The sequence below is a fragment of the Ambystoma mexicanum genome, chromosome 10, assembly GCF_040938575.1.
Source record: "Ambystoma mexicanum isolate Mex_15411 chromosome 10, UKY_AmexF1_1, whole genome shotgun sequence".
NCBI classification, from domain to species: domain Eukaryota; kingdom Metazoa; phylum Chordata; class Amphibia; order Caudata; family Ambystomatidae; genus Ambystoma; species Ambystoma mexicanum.
The window spans coordinates 19,868,376-19,888,155 of record NC_090932.1 but is presented as its reverse complement, the minus strand read 5'-3'; the positions used below and the strand labels follow the sequence as shown (position 1 = coordinate 19,888,155).

At 48.5% G+C, this 19,780-nt stretch overlaps 1 protein-coding gene across 1 annotated transcript in view; it reads left to right on the top strand.

Moving 5' to 3' along the window:
* Positions 1-1,729: 1,729 nt before the first annotated feature.
* The window catches only part of LOC138492788 (glutamine-rich protein 2-like), a 38,216-nt gene continuing 20,165 nt past the window's right edge, over positions 1,730-19,780 (top strand). Inside the window, exon 1 of the mRNA XM_069620147.1 lies at positions 1,730-1,874. Within this exon, the coding sequence (XP_069476248.1) occupies positions 1,730-1,874 (145 nt within the window). The remainder of the gene's footprint in view (positions 1,875-19,780) is intronic.

Sequence of the window (19,780 nt, the reverse complement as noted above, 5' to 3'; positions counted from 1 at the left end):
TGCAAATTGTTACTAGAATAGATGTTTGAAGGTGTCATAGTTGTCGAAGATGTCCATCATCACACCAAGTTCAAAGAAACCCAATAAAGGGGGGTGTTAAACATGTCATAGCTGATTGTTTGATATGCATTTTGTATATATGTAACTGATGTACGTAATTCACTCTCTTGCATCCCTCGAGGTCTAGAGATACACGTCGCGGGGCGTGAGACCGAGTTGGCCAACTGAGACTTTTGCTTGCAATAAACCCTAGCTTTGGGAATACAACCTCGTGTCTGGCGTATCTATCGTGTGTGGTGACTCGCCTTGTTTCCATAGACGTTAGGGACCCCTAGGGGCCCCTTTCAGGGGGGGGTGGGACTGTATACTTAAACGGGACACTACATATAAATGTTATTAATATTAGTGGATTTACATATATTGGTAGCAACTTGAATGCTAACAATATTAATGGAAATGTATATAGGAGTAGCAATAGTGTGCATGCGAGTATTAGTGATGATTATAGCAGGAGCATCACGACAGCAAGCGCGTGTGCACAATTGGCAATGAGGGTAATAGTAAATGACCAATAAATAAATAAAGAGTTTGTTTCAAGTAGGTCAAGGATTATGGTGATATTTTCGATAGCACTGTTAAAGCTAGCACCCCTGAGAGCGTGTATAGAATAATGAAAAGGGAAGTACCAAAAACAGGATGATATGTATTAAGGGCTGGGTTTGGATGCCATTGAGGACATACGCCATCCTGAGTTTACCAACAGTTGGTATACTGACATGAGTGGCATGGGAAGAAACATTGTGAATGGAAGCTGTTATGTGTGTTCACTCATTTAACATGCATCAGGGGATCCCAAGGTGTTAGTACAGCAAGCAGTCCCAATTATAGAGGCACAATGCCTAGTTGATCTTACTCTATGCAGAATAAAAGGAACGTTCCAGGCACACAGTGTGCAACTGCAAATGGTGGGCCCAAATCTTGTGAAGTGCAACAACAATACAAAGAACAATAAGTCTGTGGAGTTACCCTATTTGTTGGTGAAAGGGTGTAAACATGTCAATAACAAATGGCAGGACACCACGCTACCTTGCCTGGTAGAAGAACTGGTAACATACGGCAAGGAAGCGATAGTGCGAGTGGACACGTTCTGTGCACAAATATGGAGAAATCATATCACAAAGCTGATGTGGGTTGCAACAATGGAAAAGCTGGTGCGAGTGCACAGGGAAGAGGTATATGGACTTTGATTTCGCAGCAAGGGTACAGTCTTTGTTGGCTCAAATTAACGTTTCAATAAGACTCTCCTGATTTCAGACATGAAGAAGGGAATGGCAGCTGTAATGGATTACTACTGGTCTGTGGCCAACAAGCTTACTTGCACCTAACACCACCATGGAGGGGCTGTTGTTCGCTAGCCACGCTGCACTCAGCGCCACTAGTAATCCCAGAGGAACACCTGAAGGGGGGAGCACTGCCTGCCGTGTAACCAACTGACCCCCCCTGTATTCGAAAAAGAAGAAGAGAACCTGTTGTACACACAAGGGCTCTGCATCATGTCAGGGAAAGGACAGTTTAAACAACAAAAGAGGAAGAAAAGATCGCAATACATATCCAAAGACTCTTCTGCATTGCTTGCTGAAATACCAGAGGAGTATCAACTCCTCAGCTCAGCAGAATCCTTTTTTGCATTGCTACTGTTGCCAGCAGTGCAGGCCGCAGCAAATGCCAAATGTCTGCAAATCGTTTGCTAGAGCTGGTCCAGCTTGCCAATGAAACACAGAACGGGTTCAACATGATCAAGGTTGAGTTGCGTGCATTGAGACTTATGACGATGCAAAACCGATGCATGCTGGATATGTTAACAGCAATGGAAGGTGGGTTTTGGGGAGGGGTAACGGTGGTAGGACCCCACCCCAATATAATCAACTCACATAGTGTAGCCCAGTACACTAGCAAGACTTCCATTTTGTGTAGATGTTAATGCATTTCTGCGTAGATGTTAGTAATCATAGTTAGGAGACAAGGCCTGTGTAGTGAATGCAGCATTTCATGCACTATGCCCTAATTGTGAGACGAGGGAAACTTCTAGCCATGCCCGAGCTCCCATGAGGACAACCCACACCCCAACCACCATAAAGCTTATTCATTGTTCTAACAGTAGAGCAAAAATGTTTTTCTATCCGAAAGGAATTTTGATTATTTATTTATTTGGATTTATAAAGCGCCCAGCGGCCCGGAGGTATCGTGACGCTGTTACCGAATGTTCACTTAACAGGTTTAGGAGAGACATTACAAAGGCAGTAATACAAAATCAATGACATTGTTAAAGGTCGTTTCGAGGTTACAGTTGAACCGAGTTGGAGACAATATGTTAAGCGTTTTAGTTGAATAGTTCACTCTGTAGCATTTTTCTGAACACTGTGAGAGATTCTATATTTCTTAAGCTGCGCGGGAGGGTGTTCCAGGCTTTTGGGGCTAGAACTTCAAAGCTAGTGTCGCCAGCTTTGGCTCTGTTAACAGCTGGGACTGAGAGTAGGTGAGAGTACTGGTCTCGGTTTGGTCTGTGAGCTGGAGGCAGGTGTATTCTTTCTGCTAGGTATGCTGGGGCAGTCTGCGAGAGACATCTGTGAGTGACCGTGAGGGCCTTGAATGTTATGCGTTCTTTGATGGGGAGCCAGTGGGCATCTTTTCTCACCTGGGAGATGTGATCTCTCCTTGGGATACTGAGTGCGGCTCTAAGGGCGTTGTTCTGCACAGTTTGAAGTCTGTTGATGTTATTGGCGGTGGTGCCTAGAAGTAGAATATTGCAGTAGTGTAACTTAGCGCCAATGGTGTCTCTGGCGATGTTGAGGCGGTTGTTTGGCGACAGGTGGGATTTCACTGCATTTTTTATTTTAGTAGTGAGTGCGGCCGATGAAGAGATGGCGCTGACTTGCCTTTCCATAGATAAGGTGGAGTCAAGGTATACACCCAGTGTTTTCACTGCAGCATAGGGTGTGATAACAGTGTTCGCAATACGGAAGGAGCTGTATTTATCATCTAGATTTTTTAGGGACTCTTTGGGGCCTACCAGTAGGATTTCAGTTTTTCCCCGTTTAGACATAGGCCATTGGCTGCCATCCAGGCCTGTATGCGAGCATATGTCTTCTGGAGGGTGTTGAGGTCTTGTTCATAGTCACCTGTTAGGGGGAGAAGAATTTGTGTATCGTCGGGATAGTTGGCAAAGGCTATGCCAAATTCCTCTAGGTCACTGAACAGGGGAAGAGTGAATAGATTATAGAGAGTGGGGGATGTGCAGGATCCTTGTGGGACTCCACACCCAATGGGGGATGGAAAGACTGAGGCCTGGAGAGAAAAGACCCTCATAGCCCGACCATCCAGGAAGGTGGTGATCCATGCGGTAGCTTCTTTGGAGAAGTGAGCAATGTCAATGAGGTGTTTACTCAGGATCTTATGGTCAACCAAGTCGAAGGCCCCTGAGAGATCCAGGAGTAGGAGGAGTGAGGATTTGCCTTTGTCCATGGCTTTGAGTAGTCGATTCTTGAGGTCGAGTAGGGCTGATTCAGTGCCGTGACGAGGGCGGAAGCCAGACTGTCTTTTACCTAATATGTTGTGAGTTTCCAGGTATGACTGAATCTGTAGATAGGCAGCCTTGTCCAGGATTTTCAGCAGGAATGGCTCAGTGGTAATTGAACGGTAGTTGTTAGGCGAGTCAGGGTCAAGAGTAGTTTTTTTTTAGTAGTGGCCGAACCCAGGCTTCCTTAAGGGCAAGTGGAACGGTGCTAGTGGCGAAGGAGGCATTGATGAAGGTGGTGACAAATGGGGCCAGGGCTGTCGCACAATCTTTGATTAAGTTGGCTGGGCATGTGTCACCTTTACATAGCGATGGTTTGATGTGCTTCATGATCACTAGGACTTCAGAGGTTGTTACATCCCTAAATGCAAAGGGTCTGGGTGTGTTTGTGTCATGTTGACTGCTTGCGGATGGGAGGGTGGTGGGGGTTTTTGAGGTGGGTGAAGTGGCTTTGGGTAGTTTGTTGAATTGAGTCTTAATCTTGATTTGGAGGGTTTTACTTTTATCTAACATGGCATGTTGAATGTTATTACACCATGTTTGGTTTTTCTCGATGGGTTGTGTGGTGGGGAGGATGGTTAGCTCATTGTAGATGGCGAATTGTTCTTTGGATTGGGAGTTGGCTTTCTCAATTCTGGAGGAATATGTAGCAGCTTTGCTCTGAAGATTGCCTTTTTATATTCTTTACCGATTGCAAGATAGGTGTCTCTTGTGGTCGTGGAAGGGTTAGTTTGCCTAGATGTTAGTGCCGCTCGTTTAGCAGTTTGTGCATCAAAGAGTTCCTGTGTGAACCACGAGTTTGCATGAAGTATCTTCTTTGCTTTATTCTCTTCCAGTGGGGCTACCGCATCTAGTACCTCTTTGAGAGTGTTATTATAAAGGTCTACTAGTTCTGTGGGGTTGTTAGATGTGGATTGAGCTAGTGCCAAGGATTCAATGAGAGGGAGGATTCTGTCCACTTTGAGTAGTTTTTCCGACCTGGCCATAGTGGCTGGTGCAGGTGGGCTTGGGTTCCCTCCTGTTTATGAGGGTATAAAGAAGTGTAGTAAATGGTGGTCAGTCCAGGGGCGTGCAGTGTTCCAGCTGATGTTGACTGCGCAGTTGTGATCTGCTATCCAATCTAGTATGTGACCTTTGGTCTGGGTCGGGTTGTTGACTAGTTGGGTAAAGCATAGATCTAGGAGCATTTTAGCAAGGGCCTTGTCTTTCTTGTCTTTGGGGTCTCTAAAGCCTAAGTTGAGGTCTCCTAGGAGAATGGCTCTTGAGTTGGTTTTGAGGTTGTCCCCTAGGATGTGGGTAACGTTGGATTGGAAGTTGAGAGTTGGGCCTGAAGATCAGAGTGCGAGTAGCTGGTCTCAGTTCTCAGTGCAGTTAGGCAGGGGTCATGGCCCTGGCCTCTGTCAGCCCTGAACAGACTTGGACAGGGAAGTGCCTTATTGTGAATGCCTTCATGGGCGGGCTGGCTGACACCTACCGGCAGGGGGTTGGCTAGAAAAAGAGCTATTAGCCAATCACGATCAGATGCAGGTCCTGGAAATGGAAGTCGGTGCCAGGGTGCCGAAATGTGGATGAGGCGGCCATCTTTAGAGGGAAAGCCTTGTGGGCTGCAATGGTGCCTCAGGTCGGGAAAGGCAGTTTGCAGGGTACAGATGCGATTCAAATCTCGTAGAGGGCCATCAGATTTAATCCGGATACTCGTGCAGATTTGCCGTGAAATCTACAGAAAATAAAGCAGTCGAGCGCTGCGCTGCACAATATGCAGCAGCATAAGCCTTTACGCCTGGAGACCTAGCTTGCTGCAGAGTGCTACCGCAAGCCCTCCTGGAGGCGGGGGACTGCTTCAGCAGTCGGCAGAATCTCCTGCTCCTCTGGGTGACGCAGGAATGTGCCCTACCGGGCTGCGATCACAGACCGGTGCCTATTTATTTATATATTTATTTATTTATTTGTTACACGCCAGACCCTGGGGTATCACGGCGTGGTTACAGACAGCTTAGAAATTGCTCATACAATTGTACAGTGTGCATAAAACTTTTTTACAACAAACAGAAGATTATACAATACACTCACAAACATTATTCACAGTTAGATCAGATGTGCTTCGTGCTAATATTGGTTGAATAGCCAAGTTTATAGCAATTTTTTAAAACCAGGGAGCGAGGTCTCTTTTTTGATAGTGATAGGGAGGGAGTTCCAGTGTTTGGGTGCTAAGACCTGGAAGCTGCTACCCCCAGCTCTGGTATTTTTATACCGGGGAGACACTAAGAGTAAATTATCGTTAGACCTTAGAGTTCTAGTGGATTCTTTTTTATGAAGGGCGTTGTTGAGGTAGATCGGGGCTTTTTTTTCGGCAAGACATTTGTGTGCGATGCAGAGAGTTTTAAAAATAATTCTGGCTTTGATAGGTAACCAGTGGACCTCCTTCCTTATCTTGGTAATATGCTCAGACCTTTTCATCCCTAAAGCTGCTCTTAAGGCTTTGTTTTGAATCAATCGCAGTTTGCTGAGGTTGGTATTAGAAGTCCGTAGCAAGTGTGCGTGTTATCTTGCACCGGCCAAAATCTGACCTGGCCCATCCCCAGGCGACCACAAGTTATAGCCCATATAACGGACTAAGCCCCAAGATCCCTGAATTCCATGGCACCAGGTGAACTTCGACCACTAACCCTAAAGTAACAAGTCCTGAATGTTCAAAGAGAACGGCCGCTGCACGTCTTTGAGCTACAATCATATGATTTGTATTGAGAGGTGCTGTGAGGGATAAATGATAGTTCAAAATGAGGGTGGAGACCATGGAGCTGGATGGCGTGAAGGGGAGTGAGTGAAATGTGTGTGTGGAGGTCAGAGTGCCCCAGCACCTCCTTTGTGCCAGTCTTAAAGCCTGCCAGGTGCATAGTATAATGATGAAGTAGCCTTGTGTTAGGAGTGTAGTTAATTTGTTCTTTGACCTTCTTCGATGAGAAGATGATCTCTGCAGCATGCACGTGTTGGAAGACGGACGGACTGGGCCAGAACTAATGACCTGGCATCCCTTATGGAGCAGGCGGACCCTGTATAGGCGCACACCAACCAGCTGCATGGGTTTTTACTGTATGCATTGCATCACAATGATGATATGTCTCCTCTTAAGCCTCTGCTTGAACCTTTTCCAACAGAATGTTTTTAACAGCAGAGTTATTTGCGGTTGCACTCATTTTTGTATGAGATTAAAACTTGTTATCCTTACAAGATCGACTTGGGCTGTTCTTCCCTACCGGGTTGTATTCTCTCTGGTGTGAGCGTTCAGGTTGCCTTCAGTAGTAATCGGACATCCAATATTAAATGGCCAGAAGACATGAGGTTAAAATGAAGTGATAGAGGAAGGGGAAGAAGAAAAGGATGGAAAGAGTTTGGTGCTGTCGGAATAAAGGTGGAGCCCAAAGGTAGAATTCATTGAGGCTAGAGGGGAAGCGTAGAGGGAAAAAAAGAAGGGGACCCAGATTTGAGCCTTGGGGACACCGTGGCAAAGAGGAAAAGTAGAACATTTACCAGCACAAGAGAGAGAATAAGAGCGACTGGACAGATAAGACTGAAACCATAGAAGAAGAGAGCCAGAAAACCCTTAGGAGGACAGGGAAGAAAGAAGAAACGAATGGTCGACAGTGTCGAAAGCAACTGATAAGTTGAGCAGAATCAGAAGAGCAGAGTTCAGAAAGAAGGGAGTCAGAGACAGAAAGAAGTGCAGCCTCTATTGAGTGGTGGGAGATAAGAGGATAGAGATGTGTGAATAGACAAGAGGTCCAAGAGCTTGGAGGAATAGGGAAGAAGGGTTATAGGCCAGAAGTTGAAACAGAGAGAAAGGTTGAGAGAGGGCTTCTTTAGAATAGGATGAAGTTTGGCATGCTTAAATGATGTGGGAAAAGTTGGGGAAAGAAGAGAGATGGTAAAGAGAGGAGTGAGATAAGAGAATAGAGAAGGGTAGACTTTAGGCATGAGAGATGACGGAATGGGGTCCGCAGGTGCAGAAGTGGGCGCTAGACAGTAGGAGTGCAGTGTCAGAGATAGAGAGCGTAAGGAAAGAAGGCATGAGAGCAGAATGAGAGGAAAGGGAGGCAGTAGGAGTAGAAGGGACAATGGCAGAGCAGAGAAGTGTGACCTTAGAATAAATAAGAGGTGATATCTGTGGCCGAGAGAGCAGAGATAAGGTTACGATCAGGAGAAGGACGGGAAAGTATATGAAACAAAGTTCGGATAAGATGGCGGCGATAAGGTGAGTAGGGATTAAGGAGGTCAGAGTAATAGGATTGCTTCACAGAGAGAAGAGCAGCATCATAGGAGGATTAGAAAGAGGTCAGTAAAGAAGAGTCAGAGTCTGAGCGTGATTGCGCCAGCGTCGTTCTGAGCGGCAAAGAGTTTGTCTCATCGAGGGAAGCTGCAGCGTAAGCTAAGGCTGTGAAGGTTTGCAAGCAGTTGAAAAAGGGGAAGCTGGATAACAAATATCAAGGGACAAAGAAACAGAGGAAAAGAGAGAAGCGGCAGCATCGTCTTGCTGCTTCACATGGGCCCGTGCTGGGCTTCACTATTCCAAGAAAGAGCACCTCGCACTCTTTAAAATGGCTTCCGCCGTACCACAGAAGTTTGCATGAACCTGCACATGACTGGAGCCCGCCTCCGCTCACAGTGGATTGGCCAGGGCTATCTACTTCCTCCAGAAGCCCACGAGAATGCAGGCGAAGCTAGCCCCCTGCAAGGGCCACTTATAAGGGCCACGGCTCTATCCTGTCTGGGCCTGGCCGAGCATGGAGGGGCCCTGCCCTCCTTACAGCTTCCACCAAATTGTGCTGGCATGTCTGCATCATCTAGTCTCTACTGCTGCTTCACTTAGCAGGCATGGCATTTTCATTTCCTCTCGTCTGATGGCTTCCCATCCCTTCCCCTGCCTCCCTACTCCCTTGCCACGTCTCCGTTCAGGATTTTCACAACCCTCTGTGCCTCTGTTGATGCCTACACTACTCACCCTGCCTCCTCCCGATGCGGTTTTCCTGCCCGCCGCTGTGCACACCCAGTCCTCAGGCAATGCCTGCTAATCCACACCACCACCCTACTCGCAGCCCGCACTGCTGTGCCCCATCTGTGGATGCCTGGATCCGCCCTGCATCTGCTCTGGACTACTTCCTGCTCTAGTCTTCGGTTGCCACCTCGGATCTTGCATCCTGGTCTACATTCTTGGACAGTCTGCTTCATCCTATTGTTCTTCCACTGCTCCTGTATATCTACTCCCAGACTCTTCTCCATATCTGGGCTCTGACTTTCCTATCTGTATCCACTGCTCAACTTGCAACCTGCTTTGCTTTCACTGCCTCCCCTCTACCACTGTTTGCCTACCTGTTCAACCACATTGGGCAAGGCCTAGTACGTTGCTTTATGCGGCCCTGTTTTGCCCCTTCATCCTGTTTGTCCCCTTGCCCCACATTCCTCCTCTCCCCTGCATTTCATGTCACAGCACTTGCACTTTCTGATTCGCTAAGATCGTTTTTATTGTTTTGTGTTTTTGTCATGTCCATCCTCTTCTCTCTGCCCGTCATGACTTTTTAGAGCACATGCTCATTCTGAATGTCTCAAGGCCTTGTAAGAATGCTTTGTTGTATTGGCCTCTTCCAGTTTCCCTCCCCTTGACTTGATGCTCCTTGAAATACTTGTGTGTAGGCACGTTACAAATAACCAATAAATAAATAAATAAAGGTAGGGTGAGAATGAAGACGAGAAATGCAGGAAGAGACCAGCAAGGGGCTATTGAAAGTACAAAGGTCACGGCAGAAGCAAGTATGATGAGCGGGGGCAGGAGAAGCAGGCGAAGGACAGTGGGCAGTAAGATGATCAGAGGAACACACAGGAAGGGCAGAGACAGAGGAGGTCAATAGAAAGGAAGAGACAATAAGGTCAAGATAGAGCTAGAGATCTAGGAGGGAGGGATAGGAATAGGGGAACTGTGGTACGACTAAAGAAAAGAGCTTAAGGGAACCGAGGAATGAGAAGTTGAGAGATGAATGTTGCAATCAACCAGAATAATTTAGGGAAAGGAAGAAGAACAGAAAGCGGGGCATTAAGGTCATCACAAAAGGAGCTGATAGGGCTGGGGGTTAGGGGGAATCAGAAGGAAGGCCAGATGGTAAGGGTTCGGAAAAGAGGTGTAAAGATACTCAAAGGAAACAAAGACAGGAAGAGAAGGTAGGCCAGGTAGGCCAGGGGCCACAGTAAAGGATGATTGGCAGAGAATACCAGCCTGGTGGGCGGGGTGTGTGCAGAAAGGAGACAGCAGAAGCAGAGAGAGAAGCAGGAGTATCCCTGTTATAAGGGGAATCCAGGTTTAAGGGATGCAAAACAAGCAATGATTGAACCGTAAAAAGGTATCAAGCCGAACGAGTCTTATTACAGAGGGAGTGCGTCTAAAGGCATCAAGTACACGTTCAAATATACGCTCTTTGCTGGCACCTTGCTCTTCCTGGAAATTTTGGAATTCTATTGGACACCTTTTTGGACATTTACTTGGTGGCCCGCCCCCTCGACCCAGAAGACCTTAAAAACCCAGGGCTGCATGCATCTGCACGTGCGCGCGCATCAAGTACACGCTCAAGTATACGCTGTTTGCTAGCACCCTGCTCTGCCTGGAAATTTTGGAATTCTATTGGACACCTTTTTGGAGATTTATTTGGTGGCCCCGTCCCCTCTACCCAGAAGACCTTAAAAACCCAGGGATGCACACATCTGCACGCGCGCATCAAGTACACGCTCAAGTATACGCTGCTTGCTGGCACCTTGCTCTGACTGGAAATTTTGGAATTCTATTGGATGCCTTTTTGGACATTTACTTGGTGGCCCCGCCGCCCTCTACCCAGAAAATCTTAAAAACCCAGGGCCGCGCACATCTGCGCACGCGCATCAAGTACATGCTCAAGTATACGCTGTTTGCTGGCACCTTGCTCTGCCCGGAAATTTTGGAATTCTATTGGACACCTTTTTGGACATTTACGTGGTACGGACATTGCAAAGAAGTATAGAGATACTTGTGTTATTGAATAATTGTACTCTATATGTACTCTCTATATTACTTACAGCGTATATGTTCTATTGGACACCTTTTTGGACATTTACTTGGTGGCCCCACACCCCTCTACCCAGAAGACCTTAAAACCCAGGGCTGTGCGCATCTGCACGCGGGCATCAAGTACACACTCAAGTATATGCTGTTTGCTGTTCGCTGGCTCCCCGGCTGAGCGGCTGTCTCATTTCCTGATTCCTCATTACCATTTATTCTGATAACACGCTTGTTATGGGCTACCCCTAATTGTCTGACACAACCTTGCAATTTGGATTACCTTTACGGAAGCTCTGTACTAGTTCTGCTCATCCGGTTGTCCGGGACCAGAAGCAAAGTAAGTTTTTGACTCTGTCTCCAAACCACTGTGTTATTTCCTTAGCGGTACTGTTATTCACATATTACTTACTACCTGTTACTGACTTGCTACTGATCTGACCGGTTAACTGAGTTAAGTATATGGAGAGCTGCCTGCGAAGCCATCGCATGGACACCGCCACTGCTCCTATCAGGAGCACAACTATTGACTCGATGATCTGTACGGGGAAATCATTTTATGTTGAACACTCCTTAGAGGAGGTCTTGCCGCACCATTTTTTGAAATCATGCCCAATGGGGACCCCAACTCACATTGCTCAGAATCATACTTCATTAAGTGCAAACGCCTTGGTGTCTTTAGACTTTGAGGGTGATACTTCCAATCACGACTCATTCAAAGTGGATCTGGGCAAAATGGTTGACCTAGATACCCAAGTCCACCGTTCTATAAGTATGCTAACCCCCCTCGTAACAAGATTGCCCGAGTGGAAGCTCCCTCCTAAAATACAGTCTTGCAACACTTCCCCAATGGCCCTTTAGAATAACACCATTATCGATGTTGAAATTAACAATGAACCCATGCCAGCACAAATTTTATATTCCTCGGATCTTACTCAGCTGCAATTAAATTACCCTTGTCTGGACTCTTCCACACACTCCCGCTGCCGGGAGAACAATGAAGGGAGTTCCTCTCACACATTCCCAGTTATAATAAAAATACTGGATCTCCTGGACAAAGGGCACGAACTTTCACATCTGGAACTTCGTGAAATAAAAAGCACGATGCGCCAAATGTGCTCTAAAATCGATCGCATTGAGGGTTTCATATTAGTATGGGAATCTATAATGATACATAAACAAGAGCTGGACAAGAATCGTACAATGTCTCCGAAACGAGCCAGTGCTGAAAAAAGCATGCAGTGTCTCATGGAAGTAATTCCCTATTTTCCTACACCAGCTCCCCGACCATCGCCATCTGAACCTACCACCCCCTTACCTAAGTCCTGCATGTGTGGCCCTAGAGAGGACTTGAAGGGGTTGAAAGCCTATATCGAGGACACGAAAGCTATCATCACTCAATGTTGCCTGAATCCTTCACAAAATGTCGAGCCTCCTGACAGTCCGTCAATGCTACTAAAAGCAGTGGCACCCTTCCCAATCTCGAAGAAAAAACAGGTTTTTTTATCATGCTGTGCCAAGAAAACACATTTGTGAGCAGTCAAACTCTACGCAAAAAGACGCAAAGAGGCTCTTCTTAATAACAAAGGTGGACCAGTTGAGCGGAATGCATCGGCTGGAGGAAATGCTAATGGCCCTATGCAGCCTAACACTGATATAGTAGAAGGGATTACAGAGGAAGATCCGATTGATGTTCAGCAACTCTCGCAAGAGAGCCAAGCTACCCCATTGCTTCCCCCGTAAACCACTGAAATCAGTCCCCTTCCTATGTGTCACCAAACGACTCAGCCTTCTCCATCGACATTAGCGGTAAAAACAATTGCCCTAGTAATCAAGCCACCTCAAAATCGTCCAGAACTTATTTTACCACCAAAAAAGCCGAAAGCTGACTTTAAAAACCCAGAACCAAACTCGGTAGCATCTGAATCCCCCTTGAAAAGAATAAAACCAAACTAAAATGCATATTTCCCTGTCAGTGGAAGAAGCTGCACTTGTAGCCTAAAGTAAGGCTGCATGAAGCCCTAAGTGTGGAGACCACATCTAAACCCTCACAAACTTCCCAAGAAAAGAATCTTCCTGTGAAGTCTGTACAGCTGTGCCCGCGAGGGCGCACATACGATCTCCACGCGACACGGTGGTAAATTGAGTGAGCAAAGTTCAATCTCTCCCAAGTAAATCAGGACCTACGAAAGCACACGATCTCAAAGACCGTTCAGTTGCTGAGAATTCAGGCCTTTCGAATAATGGTAGGGACCAAAAACCAACCCAGCATGGGTTGGGAGTATGCAAGATGCTTCCAAACTGCCTCAGCTCTCAATAACGTTAATGATACACGTGGAGATACACTGACATCCAGGATGGCGAAATTTCGGCTGAAGCAATCCTTAATGCATTGGTGGTTAAAGGCTCCCACCATGCCTTGACTGACCCATTTGCTACAGTGACTACAAAGTGCATCACAGTGCCCCAAAATACTGCACCTCATTTAGAGGAGCAAATGACAACGCACCCTCCTTCTATTCAGCCACCATTGGAAAGGGTTCATATCATTAGCCTGGAAGGAACACTGCAGTCCCTTGGAAGTTTGCGCATTAATCGCGCCTTCTTGTTGACGCTGCTCTCCCGTATTCCGCAACTAAGAATCCTTAAATCTGAGGATATTACAAGAGTCTCACTGGCAAGATGGAATAATTATCAAACAGTTTGTTATCTTGCCCCAGAAACAATTCTGAAATGTATTTGGTCCTGCAGAGCAGAGATCAACGAACAAGGGATTGTATTAACGACTTTCCCCGATGAACTGACAGCGCAAGAATTCATAGCGTATTCCTGTCCTAACAAAGACGAAACTAAGCAACAGTCCAATAACGGCTTGAATGACAAAAACATTCCTATTGCCGACTTGGTGAACCTGGTAGCAAAAATCAAAGATATGTCATGGGCAGAACCAATGCTATAATCTCTCCTAATTGCTCAAGCTCAAACCTCTAAATCATAGCCACTGAAATTCGATGACTTAAAAATATTGTCATGTAACTCGTGTGGATTTCATAACATAGAGAATTGGTTTGGTATCTTGAATGACTTCGAACATCCCCTTATAATATTGCTCCAGGAAACCATGAAACTCGATTCACTCTTACTTATAGGATTTACTAGATATTGCTCACCTGCAAGCCATATAGCGATGGGGCACCCGTTGGGTGGATTAGCAATTGCAGTAAACAATAGCATCGGAGCCCAAACCAAACTTGAGTGGGAGTCATCAAATCTCCTGGGAATATGGTTGATGTTGGAGAATAAGAAATTTAAATCAATCCTACTAGTAAGCCTATACTGGAACCCTAGTACCACCACAATTGATGCCATGCTCAACGAATTGGACAAACATCTTGAAACCTCGAACATGGTGATAGGGGAATGTGAAATTATAATTGGCAGAGACTTTAACTCCGATCATCAAATTCGTTCTCATCTAAAACCAATACATGACAGACCCCACATGAAAATGAGAGGCGCATACTGGAATTCATATTTCAACGACTGGGACATGGATGCAATAGAGCCCTCCACATGAAGCCCCCAAGTTACCTGGTGTCGGGGCTCCAACTCCACGACAATAGATTATATATTTCTAACTCATAATATTATGTCGATAGCATCGTCTTTAAGAACTAGTTTGATAGTACATGGAGATCATGCCCAGCTTTCACTCTCATTGAAACTTGAATGTTGCCTGCCTTATTTAGAGCCCTCTCTAGCCTACCCGGAAATAGACCGACCTATAATATCGCTAAGATGGAATCCCGGTCTATGCAAACAATTTGTGGTGTTTGTCTCTAGGCAAATAGCAAACATTAATACAGCACAGATCAAATCCACTACCACCATGGAGGCTGTTTGTTCCAAGGTAATCCATACTGCACTCGAACATTTCCGTGCCAAGTATAAATCAGACCCCCATCACCACGTTTTTGATCCGACTATCAAAACCTTAAAAAGGGAAAATATAAAGAACTGAGGAGACTGAGAAACACTGATCAACACACTCCTTACTATCAAACTCTTCGCAAATGGATAATACTGAAATATAAAAACCAGTTGAGACATGTGCAAATCCTGAGTTACAATAAGGCCAACTGTACCCTAATTAGGGCCTTCTGCAGGCATGATACCAGAACAATCTGACGAACCATAAAAAGTAATGATAATTGCTCCGCAGCTCCTATGACAAACTGTATTTCAGAGAAGGTCTGGTGTGATTATATCACACGCAAATTCCAACTACCGGACGAATTTAAGAGCATTCCGAATCCGCCACTGTGTCATATTGAGATGGTATGATATCAATGGTCAATTGAAGATATAAAATGGGTGATTAACAAGCTATCCTTCTCGAAGTCTGCGGGTCCCGATGGGCTACCTCCATATGTTTATAAGACAGACTTAAATTTGCGGTTAAGTATACTAAAATCTAAATTTGATACCATAACAACTACCAGGATTATTCCACAATCATGGGTGACTTCCAACATTATTCCAATCTACAAAAAGGGTGATTCCTCCCTTCCAGCAAATTATCAACCCATTTCAGTCATTGACACAGAGGCTAAGATCTTTGCAATACTGCTCTTGTTCGAGTTAAAAAAGGTTATCGGCAAATTGGGCCTTTACTCCAAATTCCAAACAGGGTTTCGCAAAGCAATGAGCACCACTCTAAACGCGACTATCATTGCCCACATGATCACTGGGATTAAACCTAAAAACTCGTACCCGGTATACATCGCCCTGAAAGATATGTCTGCAGCCTTTGACAGTGTTGTTTGTAACATCCGCTGGGCAAAAATGGAAAAAAGGGGAATACCACCTGAACTAATCTATTGGTTTGTAAAAATTCACATGGACACCTCTTACAGGATTAGAATCTCTGCTGAAGGGAGAAATACTGCATCAATAAAGACCTATTTAGGACTGAAGCAGGGTTGTAACCTTGCAGCCTCATTTTTCAATCTGTATATGGCTGACTTAGACCACGCTTAGAGTGATAGAAGTCTATTCTTGGTCAAACGAGGTGTTCTACGTCTGCAATGGCTTGCCTTTGCAGACAACATCATTATCTTTGACCCAACACCTATGGGTCTGCAAAAGAAACTCCACCGATTTGAAGTATTTGCAAGAACCCACAATTTAACACCAAATCTATCCAAAACAGCTATAATGAGATTTGGAGTAAAGCATAAGTACAAAGGCTTTCAATGGTATTTATTGAACACACCAGTACCACTGATTGGAAATACATGATCTTGCCTCTGTTTTGTTCTGATTATGCAAATTATGATTGCTTGTGTTCGTTGTCTTTTATATGATGTTCAGAATGTAAAAAATAGAAATTCAAATTCTATCCAAATATAAAACTCTTTGGAAATCATTCATTTTTGTTCTACTATCTTCTCGAAAGAAATGGCGCCAACTGTGCAACTATTCCAAAATGTGCTCTCCTCAACCTAATTCTCTCTGTGCTGATCTAAAAACAAATATTCAGTTGCTCAACACACCATCAATAAATCAATAGCAACGTGGAATGCAGGCGACTTTAGCAGAGATAAATGTAACAACTGAGGATCAGTGCCTAAGACCTGCATTTGCAAAGAAAAAACTATACGAGTCAGACTGGTGCCAAACCCTCAGAGATATAAGTAAATATTAAAACGTACTCTGAATATTCAATATACACAAAAAAACGAGTCCCCAGGTACAAATACATTGACAGGCCGATTCATGGAATAATTAGCGCGGCGCAAGTGGACAAAAAAACGTGCGAATCGCAGTGGAATAGCGAAAATCGCAGTGCAAGTGCGAAAATCGCACGAAAAGCAGCGCACGTCGATTCATGGAAGTCCGTGCGCGAGAAAACCAGCGGATGTGCGATAAAAAGTGCGCCGCGCACGTTGGCGCACAGGCCATCTAACAGCGTGCGCTAGGTCACAGCGAAAATCGCACAGGCCACAGCGAAATTCGCACATAGCGCGGCGCACGCAACAAAAGTAGGCGGAACACGGGCGTAACACTCGGAATGGGGAACAACTTGCAAAAACGTGGGCGTCACGGGGGAAGTACAGGGCACAAGTGCGCGGAACGCCCACACGCTCGCCTACAACACGTATTCATGGAATAGAATAGGGCAAAAAAGCACACGCTCAAACCAGCGCACAGGCACAAACACGACCGCCACAAGAAAGCAGGCGGTAGCCTCTCTGCGGCTGTAAGAAATGTGCGCCAAAAGGTGCGCCAACAAATAGCACCCATATACTGCCATGATGAATGTCCTATACTGTGGCCCTCCAGGACAAATGACGTGCAAAGGGGTACCTACAAACACGGACACGCTGACAAAAAATACGTGTGCGTGTATACCGGGGTGCGCGGGAAGTCTCACACGCGATTTGGCCGGGTACGTGGATTTCAGGGGTGCGCGGGAAGTTCCACACGCGATTCCATCAGGGTAGGTGAATTTCAGGGGTGCGCGGGAAGTTCCACACGCGATTCCATCAGGGTACGTGTATTTCAGGGGTGCGCGGGAAGTCCCACACGCGATTCCATCAGGGTAGGTGTATTTCAGGGGTGCGCGGGAAGTTCCACACGCGAATAGCCTGGGCGCATGTATTTCAGGGGTGCGCGGGAAGTTCCACACGCGAATAGCCTGGGCGCGTGTATTTCAGGGGTGCGCGGGAAGTTCCACACGCGAATAGCCTGGGCGCGTGTATTTCAGGGGTGCGTGGGAAGTCCCACACGCGATTACAGCAGGGTACGTGTATTTCAGGGGTGCGCGGGAAGTTCCACACGCGAATAGCCTGGGCGCGTGTATTTCAGGGGTGCGCGGGAAGTCCCACACGCGATTACAGCAGGGTACGTGTATTTCAGGGGTGCGCGGGAAGTTCTACACGCGAATAGCCTGGGCGCGTGTATTTCAGGGGTGCGCGGGAAGTCCCACACGCGATTACAGCAGGGTACGTGTATTTCAGGGGTGCGCAGGAATTTCCACACGCGAATAGCCTGGGCGCGTGTATTTCAGGGGTGCGCGGGAAGTCCCACACGCGATTACAGCAGGGTACGTGTATTTCAGGGGTGCGCAGGAATTTCCACACGCGAATAGCCTGGGCGCGTGTATTTCAGGGGTGCGCGGGAAGTCCCACACGCGATTACAGCAGGGTACGTGTATTTCAGGGGTGCGCAGGAAGTTCCACACGCGAATAGCCTGGGCGCGTGTATTTCAGGGATGCGCGGGAATTATCACACGCGATTTGGCTTGGTACGTGTATTACAGGGGTGCGTGGGAAGTTACACACGCGATTAGGCTGGGTGGGTCCTCACAGGTGTTCCCTGTACACCCTCGACGGCCCCTGCAGGCAGCCCACAAAACAGGGGACTACCCTGCACACCTGCTCATGTCTCCCACCACCCCCACCCCCCAGCAGTGCAGGGGCAGCCTCCACCAGGCACCCACTCATGTCCCCTATCACCCCCACCCCCCCGCCACCAGGGGCACCCTCCACCAGGCCCCCACTCATGTCTCCCACCACCCCCACCCCCCCAGTCACCAGGGGCACCCTCCACCAGGCCCCCACTCATGTCTCCCACCACCCCCACCCCCCACCATCCAGGGGCAGCCTCCACCAGGCCCCCACTCATGTCTCACACCACCCCCACCCCCCCAGTCACCAGGGGCACCCTCCACCAGGCCCCCACTCATGTCTCCCACCACCCCCACCCCCCACCATCCAGGGGCACCCTCCACCAGGCCCCCACTCATGTCTCCCACCACCCCCACCCCCCAGCAGTGCAGGGGCAGCCCCCACCAGGCCCCCACTCATGTCCCCTATCACCCCCACCCCCCCGCCACCAGGGGCACCCTCCACCAGGCCCCCACTCATGTCTCCCACCACCCCCACCCCCCCAGTCACAAGGGGCAGCCTCCACCAGGCCCCCACTCATGTCTACCCCCACCCCTACCCCCCACCATCCAGGGGCAGCCTCCACCAGGCCCCCACTCATGTCTCCCACCACCCCCACCCCCCAGCAGTGCAGGGGCAGCCCCCACCAGGCCCCCACCCATGTCCCCTATCACCCCCACCCCCCCAGTCACCAGGGGCACCCTCCACCAGGCCCCCACTCATGTCTCCCACCACCCCCACCCCCCACCATCCAGGGGCAGCCTCCACCAGGCCCCCACTCATGTCTCCCACCACCCCCACCCCCCAGTCACCAGGGGCACCCTCCACCAGGCCCCCACTCATGTCTACCACCACCCCCACCTCCCACCATCCAGGGGCACCCTCCACCAGGCCCCCACTCATGTCTCCCACCACCCCCACCCCCCAGCAGTGCAGGGGCAGCCCCCACCAGGCCCCCACTCATGTCCCCTATCACCCCCACCCCCCGCCACCAGGGGCACCCTCCACCAGGCCCCCACTCATGTCTCCCACCACCCCCACCCCCCCAGTCACCAGGGGCAGCCTCCACCAGGCCCCCACTCATGTCTACCCCCATCCCCACCCCCCACCATCCAGGGGCAGCCTCCACCAGGCCCCCACTCATGTCTCCCACCACCCCCACCCCCCAGCAGTGCAGGGGCAGCCCCCACCAGGCCCCCACTCATGTCCCCTATCACCCCCACCCCCCCCGTCACCAGGGGCACCCTCCAACAGGCCCCCACTCATGTCTCCCACCACCCCCACCCCCCACCATCCAGGGGCAGCCTCCACCAGGCCCCCACTCATGTCTCCCACCACCCCCACCCCCCAGCAGTGCAGGGGCACCCTCCACCAGGCCCCCACTCATGTCTCCCACCACCCCCACCCCCCTGCCACCATGGGCACCCTCCACCAGGCCCCCACTCATGTCTCCCACCACCCCCACCCCCAGCAGTGCAGGGGCAGCCTCCACCAGGCCCCCACCCATGTCTCCCACCACCCCCACCCCCCAGCAGTGCAGGGGCAGCCCCCACCAGGCCCCCACTCATGTCCCCTATCACCCCCACCCCCCCGCCACCAGGGGAACCCTCCACCAGGCCCCCACTCATGTCTCCCACCACCCCCACCCCCCCCAGTCACCAGGGGCACCCTCCACCAGGCCCC